The sequence below is a fragment of the Panulirus ornatus genome, chromosome 7, assembly GCF_036320965.1.
Source record: "Panulirus ornatus isolate Po-2019 chromosome 7, ASM3632096v1, whole genome shotgun sequence".
Classification (NCBI taxonomy): Eukaryota; Metazoa; Arthropoda; class Malacostraca; order Decapoda; family Palinuridae; genus Panulirus; species Panulirus ornatus.
Genome location: NC_092230.1, coordinates 50,087,338 through 50,108,143, shown reverse-complemented (window position 1 = coordinate 50,108,143; position 20,806 = coordinate 50,087,338). Strand labels below are relative to the sequence as shown.

The 20,806-nt window shown below is 40.7% G+C and overlaps 1 protein-coding gene across 8 annotated transcripts in view; it reads left to right on the top strand.

Moving 5' to 3' along the window:
- LOC139749634 (uncharacterized) overlaps window positions 1–20,806 on the top strand; it is a 230,043-nt gene that overhangs the window by 37,724 nt on the left and 171,513 nt on the right. For all 8 annotated transcript variants that reach the window (XR_011713005.1, XM_071663782.1, XM_071663784.1 and 5 more), the window contains one exon: window positions 9,121–9,222. Coding sequence is in view for 7 of the 8 variants with exons in the window: in XM_071663782.1 (XP_071519883.1) it covers window positions 9,121–9,222 (102 nt within the window). In the remaining variant the exon portion in view is untranslated. The remainder of the gene's footprint in view (window positions 1–9,120; window positions 9,223–20,806) is intronic.

Below are 20,806 nucleotides of genomic sequence, written 5' to 3'. Positions count from 1 at the left end.
GAAATTCAGTTAATGTGATTTGTATGTTGTGTTATTTATTTTATATGACAATGCTCTAGGATTTTTTTTTTTTTTAGATATACATAGGTGATGAATGTAAAGATATATCTGTGTATGAAACTTCTTAAGTGGCTATGAGAAATGCATAAAACAAATTTCATGTAATTACATGACCAATAAAGTATTTTATTTTATTTTCATTTTCATTTTCATTTTCCAAAACATACTTTTATTCACCCTAATGTTTGATGAAACTCTTACCTCAACTCCCATTTGCCCTCTTTTTCAACCTGTGCACCTTCCTCTTGATCTTCTGCGGCTTTCTCTCATTCATATCTCCATCATTTGCACTCCTTCCTTGTAAGTACCACCCAAATGTCTTTCTTTTCTCTTTCATTAACCACTTACTTCTTTATCCCATCACTCTGCCCTGTTTAATCTGCTCACCTCTCACCTTTCGCATGCCACATGCATCCCATGCACATGCTATCACTTTCTCTGAATATAACCCATTCCTCACTAATCCCTTCACTTTATGTGTTATGTGCTCTCACCTTTTGCCATTCTATGCTCAATCTTTCTTGGTACTTTTCACACAAGTCTCCTTTCCAAGCTCGCTTAATCTCATCACTGTTCTTCCCAACATTGTCTCATCTTTTTCAAAAACCTGTACTAATCTTCACCCTTGCCTCCACAAGATAATGATCAGATGTCTCACCAGCTGCCCCTCAGCACATGTACATTCAGAAGTCTCTCTTTTACACATCTAAAAATTAATAAAAAATCTGATAAAGCCCATTGACCATCTCTCTTGCTCGCATACGTGTACATCTCTCTTTTTAAACTAAGCATTCCCAATTACCAGTCTTTTTTTTCAGCAGACAACTCCACAAGCTCCTCACCATTTCCATTCATAATACTGAATACCCCATGCACACCAATTATACCCTCAACTGCCACATAAATTACCTTCACATTAAAATCACCCAATACTAATACCTGGTCTTGTGCATCAAAAGTGCTGACACACTCATTCAACTGCTACCAAAACACTTGCCTTTCATGATCTTTCTTCTCATGACCAAGTGCATAAGCACCAATAACACTGGTCAACAAAGATTTTGTTTCATTGGAAAAAATATCTCGTGTATGTTTGCTTGCTGAATCCACATATGTTTTCGGAATTTCTTTAGCACCTATAGGGTTTTTGTTCTAGCATACTTGCATATCATTATATACAGTATATATGTGCCAGTGCTCTACAGAGCATTTGAAACAAAAGTTTATCAAACACAGCTATCTTCATTGTTTGTGAAGTGCAATAGCTTCTTGAAAGCACATGCCTAGATAAATGAGTCACCAGGGTCCTGCAGAAAGATGACTGGAATGTTGGAACATTCAGACAATGCCCACTTCTTAGTAGCAATTCTCTGGCAGTTGCATGCTAGAACTCAATATGTAAACAGTGTCTTTTCCACTCTGTTGGCGGATTGTGCTTTTGTGTATTCAAGTGTTGTGCTGATACCTGGTCCACCATTATAATGCTGAGAAATTGTATAGATAGTCTGAATTCATTCTGCTATAACTGTGGTGAATTGACGTGCATATCACAGAACAGTTCTTTCACACCCCTCATTAGAAAATGCTATGAGCATTACTTTTGCTGTAAAGTGGGTGATCAGGATAAAAGTTAGGCCCCTCCATATTTGTTGTGTCACATATGTCAGGATTCTAACAGCATGGGCAAAAGGTTCATGCCGTGTGCCTTTTGCCATTCCTTTGTTTGGAGAGACCCCGAAGATCATGCTTCAGATTGCTGCTTCTGCCTGACAAATTTTTTTTTTTTTATACTTTGTCGCTGTCTCCCGCGTTTGCGAGGTAGCGCAAGGAAACAGACAAAAGAAATGGCCCAATCCCCCACTCATACACATGTATATACATACTTCCACACACGCAAATATACATATCTACACAGCTTTCCATGGTTTACCCCAGACGCTTCACATGCCCTGATTCGATCCACTGACAGCACGTCAACCCCGGTATACCACATCGCTCCAATTCACTCTATTCCTTGCCCTCCTTTCACCCTCCTGCATGTTCAGGCCCCGATCACACAAAATCTTTTTCACTCCATCTTTCCACCTCCAATTTGGTCTCCCTCTTCTCCTCGTTCCCTCCACCTCCGACACATATATCCTCTTGGTCAATCTTTCCTCACTCATTCTCTCCATGTGCCCAAACCACTTCAAAACACCCTCTTCTGCTCTCTCAACCATGCTCTTTTTATTTCCACACATCTCTCTTACCCTTACGTTACTCACTCGATCAAACCACCTCACACCACACATTGTCCTCAAACATCTCATTTCCAGCACATCCATCCTCCTGCGCACAACTCTATCCATAGCCCACGCCTCGCAACCATACAACATTGTTGGAACCACTATTCCTTCAAACATACCCATTTTTGCTTTCCGAGATAATGTTCTCGACTTCCACACATTCTTCAAGGCCCCCAGAATTTTCACCCCCTCCCCCACCCTATGATCCACTTCCGCTTCCATGGTTCCATCCGCTGCCAGATCCACTCCCAGATATCTAAAACACTTCACTTCCTCCAGTTTTTCTCCATTCAAACTCACCTCCCAATTGACTTGACCCTCAACCCTACTGTACCTAATAACCTTGCTCTTATTCACATTTACTCTTAACTTTCTTCTTCCACACACTTTACCAAACTCAGTCACCAGCTTCTGCAGTTTCTCACATGAATCAGCCACCAGCCAGCGTATCATCAGCGAACAACAACTGACTCACTTCCCAAGCTCTCTCATCCCCAACTGACTTCATACTTGCCCCTCTTTCCAAAACTCTTGCATTTACCTCCCTAACAACCCCATCCATAAACAAATTAAACAACCATGGAGACATCACACACCCCTGCCGCAAACCTACATTCACTGAGAAATATAAATGGTTATTTATTTATCATACTTTGTTGCTGTCTCCCCTGTTAGCGAGGCAGTGCAAGGAAACAGACGAAAGAATGGCCTAACCCACCCTCATACACTTGTATATACATACACATCCACACCTGCACATATACATACCTATAAATTTCAACGTATACATTATACATACGCAGACATATGCATAGATACACATGTACAGAGTCATACTTGCTGCCCTTATTCATTCCCATCGCCACTCTGCCACACATGAAAATGACCCCCCCCCCCACGCACACGTGCAAGGTAGCGCTAGAAAAAGACAACAAAGTCCACATTCGTTCACTCTCAGTCTCTAGCTGTCATGTATAATGCACTAAAACCACAGCTCCCTTTCCACATCGAGGCCCCACAAAACTTTCCATGGTTTACTCCAGATGCTTCACATGCCCTGGTTCAATCCATTGACAGCACGTCAACCCTGGTATACCACATCGTTCCAGTTCACTCTATTCCTTCCATGCCTTTCACCCTCCTGCATGTTCAGGCCCTGATTGCTCAAAATAATTTTCACTCAATCGTTCCACCTCCAATTTGGTGTCCCACTTCTCGTTCCCTCCACCTCTGACACATATATCCTCTTTGTCAATCTTTCCTTACTAATTCTCTCCATGTGACCAAACCATTTCAATACACACCCTTCTGCTCTCTCAACCACACTCTTTTCATTATCACACATCTCTCTTACCCTTTCATTGCTTACTCGATCAAACCACCTCACACCACATATTGTCCTCAAACATCTCATTTCCAACACATCCACCCTCCTCCGCACAGCCCTGTCTATAGCTCATGCTTCACAACTACATAACCTTGTTGGAACCAATATTCCTTCAAACATACCCATTTTTGCTTTCCGAGATAATGTTCTCGCCTTCTACACATTCTTCAACGCTCCCAGAATTTTCGCCCCCTCCCCCACCCTCTGACTCACTTCCGCTTCCATGGCTCCAACCACTGCCAAATCCACTCCCAGATATCTAGAATACTTCACTTCCTCCAGTTTTTCTTCATACAAACTTACTTCCCAATTTACTTGTCCCTCAACCCTACTGTACCTAATAACCTTGCTTTTATTCACATTTACTCTCAGCTTTCTTCTTTCGCACTCTTTACCAAACTCAGTCACCAACTTCTGCATTTTCTCACCCAAATCAGCCACCAGCACTGTATCATCAGTATAATATTAAAATCCAAGCATACTGTTAAATCTCTTAATTAAACATCTGCTATGAGGCCAGTACCTCACAGGCAGGAATTACCTGTGCCAGAGCCTCCAGGAAACATGACACAGTAATAATGAGTGGTGATGAGAAAGTAAACCAAGTAGAGGACAATATGGATCCAACATAGTACCTCACAGTCAGGAATTACCTGTGCCAGAGCCTCCAAGAAACATGACACTGAGTGAAAATGAGTCTGGTGATGAGAAAGTAGACCAAGTAGAGGACAATATGGATCCAACATTTGAAGCAAGTTCTTCAAGTGAACCACATTTGCTGAGTCAAGATCTTAATGATCTTGTACATGATTTAGATTTACCTAAAAAGCAAGCCAAACCTTTGGGTTCTAGGTTAAAAGGGTGAAGTCTCTTCCAGATTGAAACTAAAGTTTGGTTTTATTGAGATTATCATGTCGTTTTCAAAGAATTTTTCTCCCTTGAAGATGTTCTGGTGTTTTGCAATGATGTTTGATCTGTTATAGAGGCACTTGGCCATGAATATAACACAGATGAGTGGCACTTGTTTATTGACTCATCAAAAGTAAGCTTGAAAGTGGTTCTTCTCCAAAACAGAAATACGTTCCCCTCCGTTCCTCTGGCTCATGCAGCTCACATGAAGGAATTGTATGATAATATGAAGCTTCTTTTGAAAAAGATTATGTATGGGACTTTAAGTGGAATGTATGTGGTGATCTAAAGGTTGTGGCACTTTTACTAGGAATGTAACTTGGTTACTCGAAGTTCTGTTGTTTCCTATGTGTGCGACAGCCGGAACAAGAAAAATATAAAGAAAGCTTGGCAAAAACGAACATCACTGACTCCATGGAAGAAGAATGTCATCAATCCTTGTCTTGTTGATCCTGAGAAAAGTTATCTGCCTCCTTTACACATTAAGCTCAGGTTGATAAAGAACTTTGTCAAAGGTATGGATATAACTGGCCATGGATTCACATATTTGAGAAATAAATTCCCAGAATCAGTGATGCAAAATCAAGGAGGGTAGTGTTGTAGGACCACAGACCAGGGAACTGCTTCAAGATGGAAAGTTCGATGAAGAGCTAAATGAAGTTGAAAAAACTGCATGGCTGTCATTTAAGAGAGTTTGCAAATATTTTTTTGGGATCACAAGTCAGAAAACTACTGTGATGTTGTAAAGATCTATCGACTTCCTATAAAGCTCTAGGGAGCAATAAGAGTCTAAAAATCCACTTTTTGGATTCGCACTTAAACTTTTTCCCGGAAAATCTTGGGGCAGTCAGTGATGAAAATGGCATAAGATTTCACCAGGACATTTTGGACATGGAAAAGCAGTACCAAGGAAAGTGGAGCCCCTCTATTTTGGCAGATTACTGTTGGACACTAAGGAGGGATATCTCCTGAAGCCAAATGTAGCCGAAAGTTGTACACTTCTACATTTTAGAGGTAAGTTTTTTAGAAGTAATACTCCTTTATGCTTTTTCAAAAAGAAAAAGAAAATCAAGTTGGATCAGGGAGCTGATATTCCTTTTACAACCATGGTTGTCTTTTAAAGCCATTGGTGCAAGTGAAGGGGCTCCTCTAGTGGCATTCTTTAGGAATCTCATTGTTGAGTTCAGGAAGGAGGTCTATGGCTTTCGACTAACTTCCTTATTGAGTGCTCACTCTGCTTAGGGCTAATTAACTCGTTAATGTCTCCAGACAGATGCTTATGTGAGCTAAGCACTGCCTCTAAACAGATATTTATGCAATGTTTCACGCCTTGGTTTCAAGGTCATTTTAGAAAAGGTAACATGTTTCATACTTTGAGACTCTTGCAAATTGTGTCTTCTGCCTTTATCTTTTGAAGGTCATAGGTATATACCTATAAATTCTTGTACCTTATAACAAATGTTAGGTATGAACTTAGAAGTTTATATATATATATGTATGTACATGGGAATGAATAAAGGCTGACAGTATGCATTGTGTGCATGTGTATGTGTGTATGTGTGTGTGTGTATATATATATATACGTTGAGTATCCCTGGTGATGGGGAGAAAGAATACTTCCCACGTATTTCCTGCGTGTCGTAGAAGGCGACTAAAAGGGAAGGGAGCGGGAGGCTGGAAATCCTCCCTTCATTTTTTTTTTTTTCTTTTCCAAAAGAAGAAGCAGAGAAAGGGGCCAGGTGAGGATATTCCCTCAAAGGCCCAGTCCTCATCCTCTGTCCTTAACGTTACCTCGCTAATGCGGGAAATGGCGATTAGTATAAAAAAAACTTTTATGAATGAGTAATATACGCCTATTGTAAAATTCAATTGCTCTGTCACATAAAACCTTACCAAATAAGAAAAATTCTAAAAACATTTGAATTCGGCATAAAAATTACTATAAGGTCCAACTATTTTAGTTTGTGGGACAAAAAAAGTTAAAATTTTGTTGACCAGTGTAACCATACATCTCACACCATGCACTTTCAGTTTTACCCACATCAATGTAGAATTTACTTTCTTACACTATCACACACTCCCACAACACCTGCTTCAGGAGTAGTGCTTCTCCTTGGCTCTTGTTCCTCTCACCCCCTGACTTTACTCCTAAGATATTTCCGAACCATTTTACCCTTGAGCTTTGTTTCACTCAGGGCCAGAACATTCAAGTTTTTTTCCCCAAACATACTACCTGCCTCTCCTTTCTTCTCATCTTGGTTCCATCCACACATTCAGACACCTCCAATCTGAGCCTTTGAGGGAGATGAGCACTCTATGCCTGTATTCTTCTGTTTCTTTTTTTTTTTTCTGTCTCCCGCGTTTGCGAGGTAGCGCAAGGAAAGAGACGAAAGAAATGGCCCAACCCACCCCCATACACATGTATATACATACGTCCACACACGCAAATATACATACCTACACAGCTTTCCATGGTTTACCCCAGACGCTTCACATGCCCTGATTCGATCCACTGACAGCACGTCAACCCCGGTATACCACATCGATCCAATTCACTCTATTCCTTGCCCTCCTTTCACCCTCCTGCATGTTCAGGCCCCGATCACACAAAATCTTTTTCACTCCATCTTTCCACCTCCAATTTGGTCTCCCACTTCTCCTCGTTCCCTCCACCTCCGACACATATATCCTCTTGGTCAATCTTTCCCCACTCATTCTCTCCATGTGCCCAAACCATTTCAAAACACCCTCTTCTGCTCTCTCAACCACACTCTTTTTATTTCCACACATCTCTTTTACCCTTACGTTACTTACTCGATCAAGCCACCTCACAGCAAACATTGTCCTCATACATCTCATTTCCAGCACATCCATCCTCCTGCGCACAACTCTATCCATAGCCCAAGCCTTGCAACCATACAACATTGTTGGAACCACTATTCCTTCAAACATACCCATTTTTGCTTTCCGAGATAATGTTCTCGACTTCCACACCTTCTTCAAGGCTCCCAGAATTTTCGCCCCCTCCCCCACCCTATGATCCACTTCCGCTTCCATGGTTCCATCTGCTGCCAGATCCACTCCCAGATATCTAAAACACTGTACTTCCTCCAGTTTTTCTCCATTCAAACTTACCTCCCAATTGACTTGACCCTCAACCCTACTGTACCTAATAACCTTGCTCTTATTCACATTTACTCTTAACTTTCTTCTTTCACACACTTTACCAAACTCAGTCACCAGCTTCTTCAGTTTCTCACATGAATCAGCCACCAGCGCTGTATCATCAGCGAACAACAACTGACTCACTTCCCAAGCTCTCTCATCCCAAACAGACTTCATACTTGCCTCTCTTTCCAAAACTCTTGCATTCACCTCCCTAACAACCCCATCCATAAACAAATTAAACAACCATGGAGACATCACACACCCCTGCCGCAAACCTACATTCACTGAGAACCAATCACTTTCCTCTCTTCCTACACGTACACATGCCTTCCATCCTGGATAAAAACTTTTCACTGCTTCTAACAACTTGCCTCCCACACCATATATTCTTAATACCTTCCACAGAGCATCTCTATCAACTCTATCATATGCCTTCTCCAGATCCGTAAATGCTACATACAAATCCATTTGCTTTTCTAAGTATTTCTCACATACATTCTTCAAAGCAAACACCTGATCCACACATCCTCTACCACTTCTGAAACCACACTGCTCTTCCCCAATCTGATGCTCTGTACATGCCTTCACCCTCTCAATCAATACTCTCCCATGAGAGGTGCAACTGGAGGGATGTCCGATCACCATCTTGTGGAGGCCAAGGTGAAGACCTTTCTTTTAGAAAGTGAAATACAGGAAGGGGAGGGTTTCCAGCCCCCTGCTTCCATCCCCTTTAGTTACTTTCTGTGACGTGGGGAATATGGAGGTAGAATTCTTTCATAGCCTAAGCCAGGTACCCATTTTCTTGACAAACCCCTAGGGGTAGATGAACTGCTGGGTTGACTGTGGAAGAACTGTCACAACCAGGATTTGAACCTATATGCTTGACCTTGGGTGGCCCATGAATGCATCACGGCCAGGAACGCTAACTACTACATCATTCTCTCCATTTTATTCAGCTATTTATATTTATGTTGATTTTTTTATTGTAAGGTTATGTTCAGTATGTAATATGATGTATTAAAAGAAAATAGGGAACTGTAAGCATGGAACTCCACAAGGATGTAATAATGTATTTTGAACATCTTTCAGAAGGGGATATGTTCTCTTTTGCTTAGTGTTTATATGAGAGTATGAAGAGAGTAAATCAATGATAGGCACTTATTATTGCAATGGGTTACAGTTGCTTCATGTGGAATGCATATGTATATCTAACCTTTATCAAAAGTTAGAAAATACTGATATTTAGTTTTGGAACTATTTTGTTGTTCAAAATGGTAGTTCATAAAAGCCTCATTGTTTTGTCATTTTCAGTTGTTCTCGAGTGGGTTACCTCAAAATGGTGATGATGATGAGGGCATAATGGGATTTTTGGCAAAAGACATTGAAAAGGAAGTCCAGCGAGGAAGAAAACTGGTAAGTTTTATGCATCCTTAATGTGAAAAAGTTGGTATATTGTATCCACCTTTTTGAGGGTGAAAGGTTTTATGGTGTATGTACCCTAAGTGGGGGATAAAACTAATGTTGTATTCACCTTTTGCAGGGTTTTGAAAAGTTTACATGTATATGGTTTAAAGTATTCTTTAAAATGTTCACCTTAAAAATAGAAAGTCCTTGATTAACATTAGCAGTGTGTTCATAAAAAAATGCAATTAATGAAAGAAATGTTAGAAAGGAGCAATAAGTAGAAACATTAGGTAGAAGTAGTAGGTAGGAGCATTAGGTAGAATTAGTAGGTTGGAACATTAGGCAGGAACATTATGAAGACACGGGTAGAAATAGCATTAGGTAGGAGCCTCTGAAAACACCACTTGAGTTGCTCTCTGCCAGTGGCTTGTTGAAGGTAAAGCACTAAGGGCTAAGAAGTAGGACAGGAGTTTCAGCAGTTTTGGAAACTTTTTCTGTGGCTACCCCCTTGAGGGAGTTTCCAAAGATAGATAATGAAAACAACATTGACCCATTAATTGCTGATGTGCTGTATGCTGTACTGTAAGTGTGCTGTATATGGTCTGGGTCAATTTGTAATCCCAGGCAATGTAAATAGTAGAGTAGTGAGTTAGGAAACAACTAATAGCAACTCTGCTAGTGTTTTCAACTCACTAGTCTGTAACCATCAAAGTACTGTGGAAGTTAGTTCATCATTTTTGGATGGCGTAGACAAAAGATGCACATAAATGTGTACAGGTTTTGATAGATAATGTGTATAGATGTATATAGATTATGGAGCATGTATTATGAAAGTTATAACATGAGTGCATAATGAGATGTGTACATGATTAATGTGCTTTTAAGAGAGATGCATCATATGGCTGGCAGTCCTGTAGATTGAATGTTTATTCAATTGATGTACTCATCATACACATAAGGTATATGTTAATATATTGCTTTATTTTTCTTTTTCTTTTCGTACTTGTTTGCTCTTAACTATTTTAGCAAAGGTAGCTCTAGGGACAGACTTTTCTTAGATGTCAATATACCACACACTAAATGGAGACTGGAAAAAAAAAATCATAGCAGAAAATACTGACACTGGAAGCAGTTCAGATGAACAGCTGCAAAAAAAGTTATTCAGACTGTGTAAAAAGTTTTCCTTCAGCAAAATATAACAAAACCAACTGGTGGAAATAACATTCAGGACATAATCTTTTCAAATAATGTGGTACCTAATAAGTGATATTACCGTCTCAGTCACCCTATAGTCTGATGGCAACCTCACTGAAGGGAAGCCATGCTTGGATGCTAAACTGCTTAGTCAGAACACACAAAACAGTGGAGGTGTTTTCAGTACTTTTATTTTGATAGTAAATGGATAAACTGGGACGAAAACTAATATTCTCCCTTTATTCAAAGAAGAAGGTACTAAGGATGTATTTAGCAATAAAAGGGGAATAAGTTTGTTAGGTGAAGAGGGTGGTGAGAGTAAGTGAGCTTGGGAAGGAGACCTGTGTGAGGAAGTACCAGGAGAGACTGAGTACAGAATGGAAAAAGGTGAGAACAATGGAAGTAAGGGGAGTGGGGGAGGAATGGGATGTATTTAGGGAATCAGCGATGGATTGCGCAAAAGATGCTTGTGGCATGAGAAGAGTGGGAGGTGGGTTGATTAGAAAGGGTAGTGAGTGGTGGGATGAAGAAGTAAGAGTATTAGTGAAAGAGAAGAGAGAGGCATTTGGACGATTTTTGCAGGGAAAAAATGCAATTGAGTGGGAGATGTATAAAAGAAAGAGACAGGAGGTCAAGAGAAAGGTGCAAGAGGTGAATAAAAGGGCAAATGAGAGTTGGGGTGAGAGAGTATCATTAAATTTTAGGGAGAATAAAAAGATGTTCTGGAAGGAGGTAAATAAAGTGCGTAAGACAAGGGAGCAAATGGGAACTTCAGTGAAGGGCGCAAATGGGGAGGTGATAACAAGTAGTGGTGATGTGAGAAGGAGATGGAGTGAGTATTTTGAAGGTTTGTTGAATGTGTTTGATGATAGAGTGGCAGATATAGGGTGTTTTGGATGAGGTGGTGTGCAAAGTGAGAGGGTTAGGGAAAATGATTTGGCAAACAGAGAAGAGGTAGTAAAAGCTTTGCGGAAGATGAAAACCGGCAAGGCAGCAGGTTTGGATGGTATTGCAGTGGAATTTATTAAAAAAGGGGGTGACTGTATTGTTGACTGGTTGGTAAGGTTATTTAATGTATGTATGACTCATGGTGAGGTGCCTGAGGATCGGTGGAATGCGTGCATAGTGCCATTGTACAAAGGCAAAGGGGATAAGAGTGAGTGGTCAAATTACAGAGGTATAAGTTTGTTGAGTATTCCTGGTAAATTATATGGGAGGGTATTGATTGAGAGGGTGAAGGCATGTACAGAGCATCAGATTGGGGAAGAGCAGTGTGGTTTCAGAAGTGGTAGAGGATGTGTGGATCAGGTGTTTGCTTTGAAGAATGTATGTGAGAAATACTTAGAAAAGCAAATGGATTTGTATGTAGCATTTATGGATCTGGAGAAGGCATATGATAGAGTTGATAGAGATGCTCTGTGGAAGGTATTAAGAATATATGGTGTGGGAGGCAAGTTGTTAGAAGCAGTGAAAAGTTTTTATCGAGGATGTAAGGCATGTGTACGTGTAGGAAGAGAGGAAAGTGATTGGTTCTCAGTGAATGTAGGTTTGCGGCAGGGGTGTGTGATGTCTCCATGGTTGTTTAATTTGTTTATGGATGGGGTTGTTAGGGAGGTAAATGCAAGAGTTTTGGAAAGAGGGGCAAGTATGAAGTCTGTTGGGGATGAGAGAGCTTGGGAAGTGAGTCAGTTGTTGTTCACTGATGATACTGCGCTGGTGGCTGATTCATGTGAGAAACTGCAGAAGCTGGTGACTGAGTTTGGTAAAGTGTGTGGAAGAAGAAAGTTAAGAGTAAATGTGAATAAGAGCAAGGTTATTAGGTACAGTAGGGTTGAGGGTCAAGTCAATTGGGAGGTGAGTTTGAATGGAGAAAAACTGGAGGAAGTGAAGTGTTTTAGATATCTGGGAGTGGATCTGGCAGCGGATGGAACCATGGAAGCGGAAGTGGATCATAGAGTGCGGGAGGGGGTGAAAATTCTGGGGGCCTTGAAGAATGTGTGGAAGTCGAGAACATTATCTCGGAAAGCAAAAATGGGTATGTTTGAAGGAATAGTGGTTCCAACAATGTTGTATGGTTGCGAGGCGTGGGCTATGGATAGAGTTGTGCGCAGGAGGATGGATGTGCTGGAAATGAGATGTTTGAGGACAGTGTGTGGTGTGAGGTGGTTTGATCGAGTGAGTAACGTAAGGGTAAGAGAGATGTGTGGAAATAAAAAGAGCGTGGTTGAGAGAGCAGAAGAGGGTGTTTTGAAGTGGTTTGGGCACATGGAGAGAATGAGTGAGGAAAGATTGACCAAGAGGATATATGTGTCGGAGGTGGAGGGAACGAGGAGAAGAGGGAGACCAAATTGGAGGTGGAAAGATGGAGTGAAAAAGATTTTGTGTGATCGGGGCCTGAACATGCAGGAGGGTGAAAGGAGGGCAAGGAATAGAGTGAATTGGAGCGATGTGGTATACCAGGGTTGACGTGCTGTCAGTGGATTGAATCAAGGCATGTGAAGCGTCTGGGGTAAACCATGGAAAGCTGTGTAGGTATGTATATTTGCGTGTGTGGACGTATGTATATACATGTGTATGGGGGTGGGTTGGGCCATTTCTTTCGTCTGTTTCCTTGCGCTACCTCGCAAACGCGGGAGACAGCGACAAAGTATAATAAAAAAAAAAGTTTGTTAAGTATACTAGGAAAAGTGAGTGCAATGATGTTGATTGATATAGTTAGGTCAGCAATGGAATGCAGAATAAGTGAAGAGCAAGAGGGTTTTAGGTAAGGTATTGGATGTGTGAATCAGATTTTTGCCATGACAATGGCTGTGGAAAAGTATCTTGTGAAAGGTAAGAAACTGTATACCACTTTTATGGATCTGGAGGAGTGTAACAGAGTTGAGTGAAATGCTTTATGAGATGTTTTAAGGTTTTAAGGATATATGGGGTAATGCAGACAATTATTGGATGGTGTGAAAGCCTTCTGTAGAGGAGCAAATGTATGTGTGAAAGTGGATGGTGAACTGAGTGAAAATTTCAGTATACATATGGATGTAAGGCAGGGCTGTGTAATCCCACCTTGGATTTTTAACATATGTATGGATGGAGTGATAAGAGAGATGAAAGCAAAACTAGGGAAAGAGGGTGCAGAGATGGATTGTGGTGGTGTGGTATGGCGACTAGTGACAAGCCTGTTAGCAGATGATACATTGTTGTTTGCTGAGAGTGAACAGGAGTTGCAGGTTGTAAGTGTGTTTGAAGATGTGTGTAAGCATAGGCAATTGAAAGTAAAGGCGAGTGAAATTAAAGAAATGGTGTTTGAAAGGAAACAGAGTGAAGGTATAGATTATACAAAGCCTCATAGAGAGAGAAGAAAGTGTATGAAATTGTGTTTTAGACATTAGGAGAAAGAATGGGAGACTTGACAGATTGGAAGCAATTGGGAGCTGTTTTGGGTAAATTTGGGGATATGAAAGGAGAGAAAAGGGATAGAGCAGTACATATTAAAAAGAGTCATTGGTTCCTTTATTAGAATAGTGAAGGATAGAGGTATAAGTTTGAAAGTGAAGAAAGGATTAAGGCAGTGTTTTCCAAACTTTTTTGCCTATTGTACCCCTTGTTACTTTCTTATACCTTTAAGTACCCCCATGACTGATTAAACTCAATACTTGGAAGGACAATACGAATTGTATTAATTTTATTTATTCATTTATTATACTTAAATCACCATCTCCCACATTAGCGAGGTAGCACAAGGAAACATGAACGTATGGCCCAACCCACCCACATGCACATGTATATACATAAACGCCCACACACGCATATATACATACCTATACATTTCAACGTATACATATTCCTACTTGCTGCCTTCATCCATTCCAATCACCACCCTGCTACACATGAAATAGCGAGGTAGCTCTTGGAAAAGACAAAAAAGGCCACATTCCTTCTTACTCAGTCTCTAGCTGTCATGTGTAATGCACCGAAACCAGAGCTCCCTTTCCACATCCAGGCCCCACAAAACTTTCCATGGTTTACCCCAGATACTTCTAATGCCCTGGTTCAATCCATTGACAGCACGTCGACCCCGGTATACCGCATTGTTCCAATTCACTCTATTCCTTGCATGCCTTTTACCCTCCTGAATGCTCAGGCCCTGATCGCTCAAAATCTTTTTCACTACACCCTTCCACCTCCTATTTGGTCTCCCGCTTCTCCTCGTTCCCCCTACCTCTGACACATATATCCTCTTTGTCAATCTTTCCTCACTCATTCTCTCCATGTGACCAAGCCACTTCAACATACCCTCTTCTGCTCTCTCAACCTCACTCCTTTTATTACCACACATCTCTCTTACCCTTTTATTACTTACTTGATCAAACTACCTCACACCACATATAGTCCTCAAACATTTCATTTCCAACACATCCACCCTCCTCCGCACAACCCTATCTATAGCCCATGCCTCGTAGCCATATAACATTGTTGGAACCACTATTCCTTCAAACATCCCCATTTTTGCTTTCCGAGATAATGTTCTCTTTTTCCACACATTCTTCAGTGCTCCCAGGACTTTCACCCCCTCCCCCACCCTGTGACTCATTTCTGCTTCCATGATTCCATCTGCTGCCAAATCAACTCCCAGATATCTAAAACACTTCACTTCCTCCAGTTTTTCTCCATTCAAACTTACCTCCCAATTAACTAGTCCCTCAACTCTACTGAACCTAATGATTATATGAAATGTTCGTATAATGTGAGTGCTGGACAATAAATTATTATTCAGCATAGTAAAGGAAAAAGACTAAAGAAATAACTTAAGAATGTTTGAAAATTACTTAAAATTCAATGTGAAATGTGGGTTGATGTTCACTGATGATTTCCGCCATTCTGGGCATTAGAGAGGTTACTGCAATGATCAGGTTTTGTTTCAGGTTTACATTTAGTTTGTTTCTCTGTTTTGACTTAATAACGCTTGTTGCAGAGAAAGATGCTTCACAAAGGTAGGTAGAACCAAAGGGCAGAAGGTTCCAGAGCCTTCTTTCCTAGGTCAGGGTGCTCCTTTACACAACTCCAGAACATGTAAGGGTTGAGCTTTAATATAGCAGTCTGAGGCCACAGTCTGAACACACTTCTAACAGTGCTTCCTAAAGGCAAATAGGAAACTTCTTCATGTTATTTTTAGATAGGAGGAATGGATTTCTAACCCAATCCAGTTGTACAGATCTCTCATATATATCAGGAATGTAATATTTAAAAACACAGGTAAGGTTGGTCAATTGTTCCACAGTACCTAGTTTTGCTCTCTCTCTCACATCATTGTTACTGGAACATAAGCATTTGACAGAGGAAAACATGTAAAATCTCTCCCTGAGTGTATCTCCTTCCACAACTCTGTTTTCTTTTGAAAACCACCAACTTTATCATATAATGTTTGTATCTTTGCCCTGCAAAGATAAATTTAACTGATTCATTATGCTAAATATGTATACATGATATGCCAGTTGTGCAAGCTAAGAATAGTTTTCAATAAATGTGGCAAAAGGAGATCCATGTTCTGAATGAAAGGAACCTACCTCACTCGCAACTTGAACAACATGGTGAGCAACCTCCCTGACGACAGCCAGCTCACCACTGCGTGCAGTAATATCTCTGTGTGCTCAGACACTATGCTTTTACACAGTCTGTGAAACAGGCATGCATTGAGTGGCCTTGACTTTATAAAGTTGATTGATTTGACTCCATCATTCAGTATCCCATGCAACCCTGAACTCATTTTTTTGGATGCTATTGATTCTCTGTGAATGATGCAATGAGTCCACTCCACATCAGGATTTCCTTTCTTAATACATGCAAAGAGTCCCCTCACTTTCCCAGTTATGGATGCAGCAGCATCTGTACACTTGCTAGTGCAAGATTTCCAACTAAGCCCTTGTTCAGAGAAGAATTGATTAATGACATTAAAAAGGCTTCCCCTGTTCTGTGTTCTAATTTTTTGCAAAAAAGTACATGTTCATTTATATCATCTCCATCAATGTATCTCACAAATGAGACAAGTTGAGCCTGTCCACTGATGTCACTTGATTCATCAAGATGAAGTGAATAAGACTGGCTTGTTTTCAGCTTATTCACAACTTGATCAATAATATTTGTATTCATTTCATTTACCTTTCAAGAAACAATTTGATGTGACAAAGGAACAGCCTTTAGTTGGTCAGCTGCCTTTTTATGTAGCATTTTTTCAGCCATCACAACTACAGCTGGCAGTATCAGTTCTTCAGCTATATTAAATAGTTTATTAGCTTTAGCGTCTATTAAAGATATTGCTAAAGATGCTTCCAGAGCTTCGCTTAATGTGGAGGCTTTCAAAATTGTTGTCTGGGAACACTGAAAATCAGAAAGTTTTCTTTTTAAAAACTCAGCCGGTTTGCCAACATGACATGTTTTGTGTTAAGGTGACTTTGGAGATGAACTTGTTTCATACTACTTTTGGCCAACCTCTCCCCTCAAATGAAGCACAAAACTTTGGGAGGATCAGAATTTGTAGAAGTAAACCTAAAAAGCACATACTCTTCCATGTGCTGCCATTATTTAGGTAGGTCTGTTTTCTTTTTCTTTACAGCTGCTTGATTTCCTTCACTTGCATTGCTGCTGCAGCTGCTACAGCTAACACATGTTAACCATCCATCCATATTTCTTTGCTGTTAAAGAAATAACTGTCTGTAAGCTTACTTATGAATTTGAAAAAGAGATGTTATTAATTTCACTCCTAACACAAAACTGTACAAGAGTGACTCGAGTGAGGAGTTCAGCACTGTTCTTGTATGCATTTAGTCCCGTTTCCTCTCCCTCCCCCCTGCTCCCATCTCACCTCAGTTTCTTTCTGGTTCATTTTGATTTTTACTCTGTTCTTTTGTCATTCACTTGAGTTGGAAACTGCAAAAGTGTTGTGGTTATTCAGTTATTCTGTATTCTTAGACAATCACCCATGCACACATGCTAAATAAAGTTACTGACCCAAGATGCTGTATGACCAGTATGTGATAGTTTGAAAAATAATATTTTTTCAATATTTTCTCACATACCCCTTTAAACAATGCTGTGTACCCTTAGGGGTACATGTATCCAAGTTTGGACAACACTGGATTAAGGGATACCATATTCCTCCTGACCCTGACCTATGCAGCCGAAAGTGTGGAAAGGGAGAATGTTCTCTGAGAGGGCAAAAATGGGTGTTTGAAGGTATAGTAGTCTCAACATTATTGTATGGATGTGATGCATGGGCTATAGATAAGGCAGTGTGGAGAGTGGATGTGTTGGAAATGAAATTGAAAGACATTATATGGTGTGAGGTAGCTTGGGTGAATAAGAAATGAAAGGGCAGAAGAGGGGAGTGATAATAAAAAGAGTATGGTTAAGAGAGGTGAAGAGGATGTGCTGAAATGATATGGACATATGGAGAAAAAGAGCGAGGGAAGACTGACTTCTGAGTGGAGGGAACAACCAGGTGAATGGGGAGACCAAATTAGAGATGGAAGGATGAAGTGAAAAAGATTTTTAGTGATTGGGGCCTGAACATGATGGAGGGTGAAAGCTATGCATGGAATAGAGTGAACTGGAACAATGTGGTATATAAGAATGAATGTGCTGTTAGTGGACTGAACCATGGCATATGAAGCATCTTGAGTAAACCATGGAGAGGTCAGTGGGTGCCCAGTTGTAGATAGTAAGCTGTGGTTGGTGCATTATACATGACAGCTAGAGAATGGATGTGAGAGGATATGGCCTTTCTGTCACACTGATGCAGGAAATGATGATCAAGCATGAAAAAAAAAAAAAGCAGTGATCCTGATCTGACAATTCCCCTGGGAATATCTCTTTGATTGCAGGACACTGCCTTGGGGAGAAAATGTTTTTCTATCTTATTTTATTTTTTTTTATCATACTTTGTCGCTGTCTCCCGCGTTAGCAAGGTAGCACAAGAAAACAGATGAAAGAATGGCCCAACCCACCCACATACACATGTATATACATACATGCCCACACACGCACATATACATACCTATACATTTCACCGTTTACATACATATACATACACAGACATATACATATATACACATGTACATATTCATACTTGCTGCCTTCATCCATTCCCGTAGCCACCCCTCCACACATGAGATGGCACCCCCTCCCCCTGTGTGCGCGCAAGGTAGCACCAGTCTCTAGCTGTCATGTATAATGCACCGAAACCACAGCTCCCTTCACACATCCAGTCCCCACAAAACTTTCCATGATTTACCCCAGTCGCTTCACATTCCCTGGTTCAATCCATTGACAGCACGTTGACCCCAGTATAGTACATTGTTCCAATTCACTCTATTCCTTGCACACTTTTCACCCTCCTGTATGTTCAGGCCCTGATCGCTCAAAATCTTTTTCACTCCATCCTTCCATCTCCAATTTGGTCTTCCACTTATCCTCGTTCCCTCCACCTCAGACACATATATCCTCTTTGTCAATCTTTCCTCACTCATTCTCTCCATGTGACCAAACCATTTTGATACACCCTCTTCTGCTCTCTCAACTACACTCTTTTTATTACCACACATCTCTCTTATCCTTTCATTACTTACTCGATCAAACCACCTCCTACCACATATTGTCCTCAAACATCTCATTTCCAACACATCTACCCTCCTCTGCACAACCCTATCTATAGCCCATGCCTCGCAACCATAAAACATTGTTGGAATCACCATTCCTTCAAACATACTCATTTTTGCTCTCCGAGATAACGTTTTCGCCTTCCACACATTCTTCAACACTCATAGAACCTTTGCCCCTTCCCCCACCCAGTGACTCACTTCCACTTCCATGTTTCCATCCACTGCTAAATCCACTCCCAGATAACTAAAACACTTCACTTCCTCCAGTTTTTCTCCATTCAAACTTACCTCCCAACTGACTTGTCACTCAACCCTACTGAACCTAATAACCTTGTTCTTATTCACATTTACTCTTGGCTTTCTTCTTTCACACACTTTACCAAACTCAGTCACCAACTTCTGCAGTTTCTCACCCGAATCAGCCACCAGCAGTGCATCATCAGTGAACAACAACTGACTTACTTCCCAAGCCCTCTCATCCACAACAGATTGCATACTTGCCCCTCTCTCCAAAACTCTTGCATTCACCTCCCTAACAACCCCATCCATAAACAAATTAAACAACCATGGAGACATCACACACCCCTGCCGCAAACCAACATTCACTGGGAACCAATCACTTTCCTCTTTTCCTACTTATATGCATGCCTTACATCCTTGATAACAACTTTTCACTGCTTCTAGCACCTTACCTCCTACACCATATACTCTTAATCTCTTCCACAGACTATCTCTATCAACTCTATCTTACACCTTCTCCAGGTCCATAAATACTACATACAAATCCATTCATTTTTCTAAGTATTTCTCACATACATTCTTAAAAGCAAACACCTGATCCACACATCCACTACCACTTCTGAAACTACACTGCTCTTCCCTAGTCTGATGCTCTGTGCATGCCTTTACCCTTTCAATCAATACCCTCCCATATAATTTCCCTGGAATACTCAACAGACTTATATCTTTGTAATTTGAACACTCACCTTTATCCCCTTTGCCTTTGTGCAATGGCATTATGCATGCATTCCGCCAATCCTTAGGCACTTCATGAACCATACATACATTGAATATCTTCATTAACCAGTCAACAACACAGTCAACCCCTTTTTTGATAAATTCCACTACAGTACCATCTAAACCTGCTGCCTTGCCGGCTTTCATCTTCCACAAAGCTTCCACTACCTCTTCTCTGTTTACTAAACCATTCTCCCTCACCCTATCACTTTGCACACCACCTCGAACAAAACACCCTATATCTGCCACTCTATCATCAAACACATTCAGCAAACCTTCAAAATACTCACTCCATCATCTTACTTCACCATTACTTGTTATTACCTTCCCATTAGCCCCCCTATCTGTCTGCCTATCTATCTATCTATCTATCTATCTATCTATCTATCTATCTATCTATCTATCTGTCTGTCTGTCTGTCTGTCTGTCTATCTATCTACCTATCTATCTATCTATCTATCTATCTATCTATCTATCTATCTATCTATCTATCTGATGCCTACTCCAATTGGAACTCCCCCAAAGGGGTGGCCATGGCAACAGTCTCCTTAACGAAAGAACTCAGCAAAAAGTTTTTCCTCCCTTAAAATATGTAAATCATTTACAACCATTAACTGTTTCTCACTTTAGTGCAGTGACATCAGGAAAAGATGACTGAGTCTGGGAGGGAAAGTCCTTGCTTGGCTCCCTCCTAAGTTACTTCTTTAGGAAGGTATTACAGTAATAAGAGG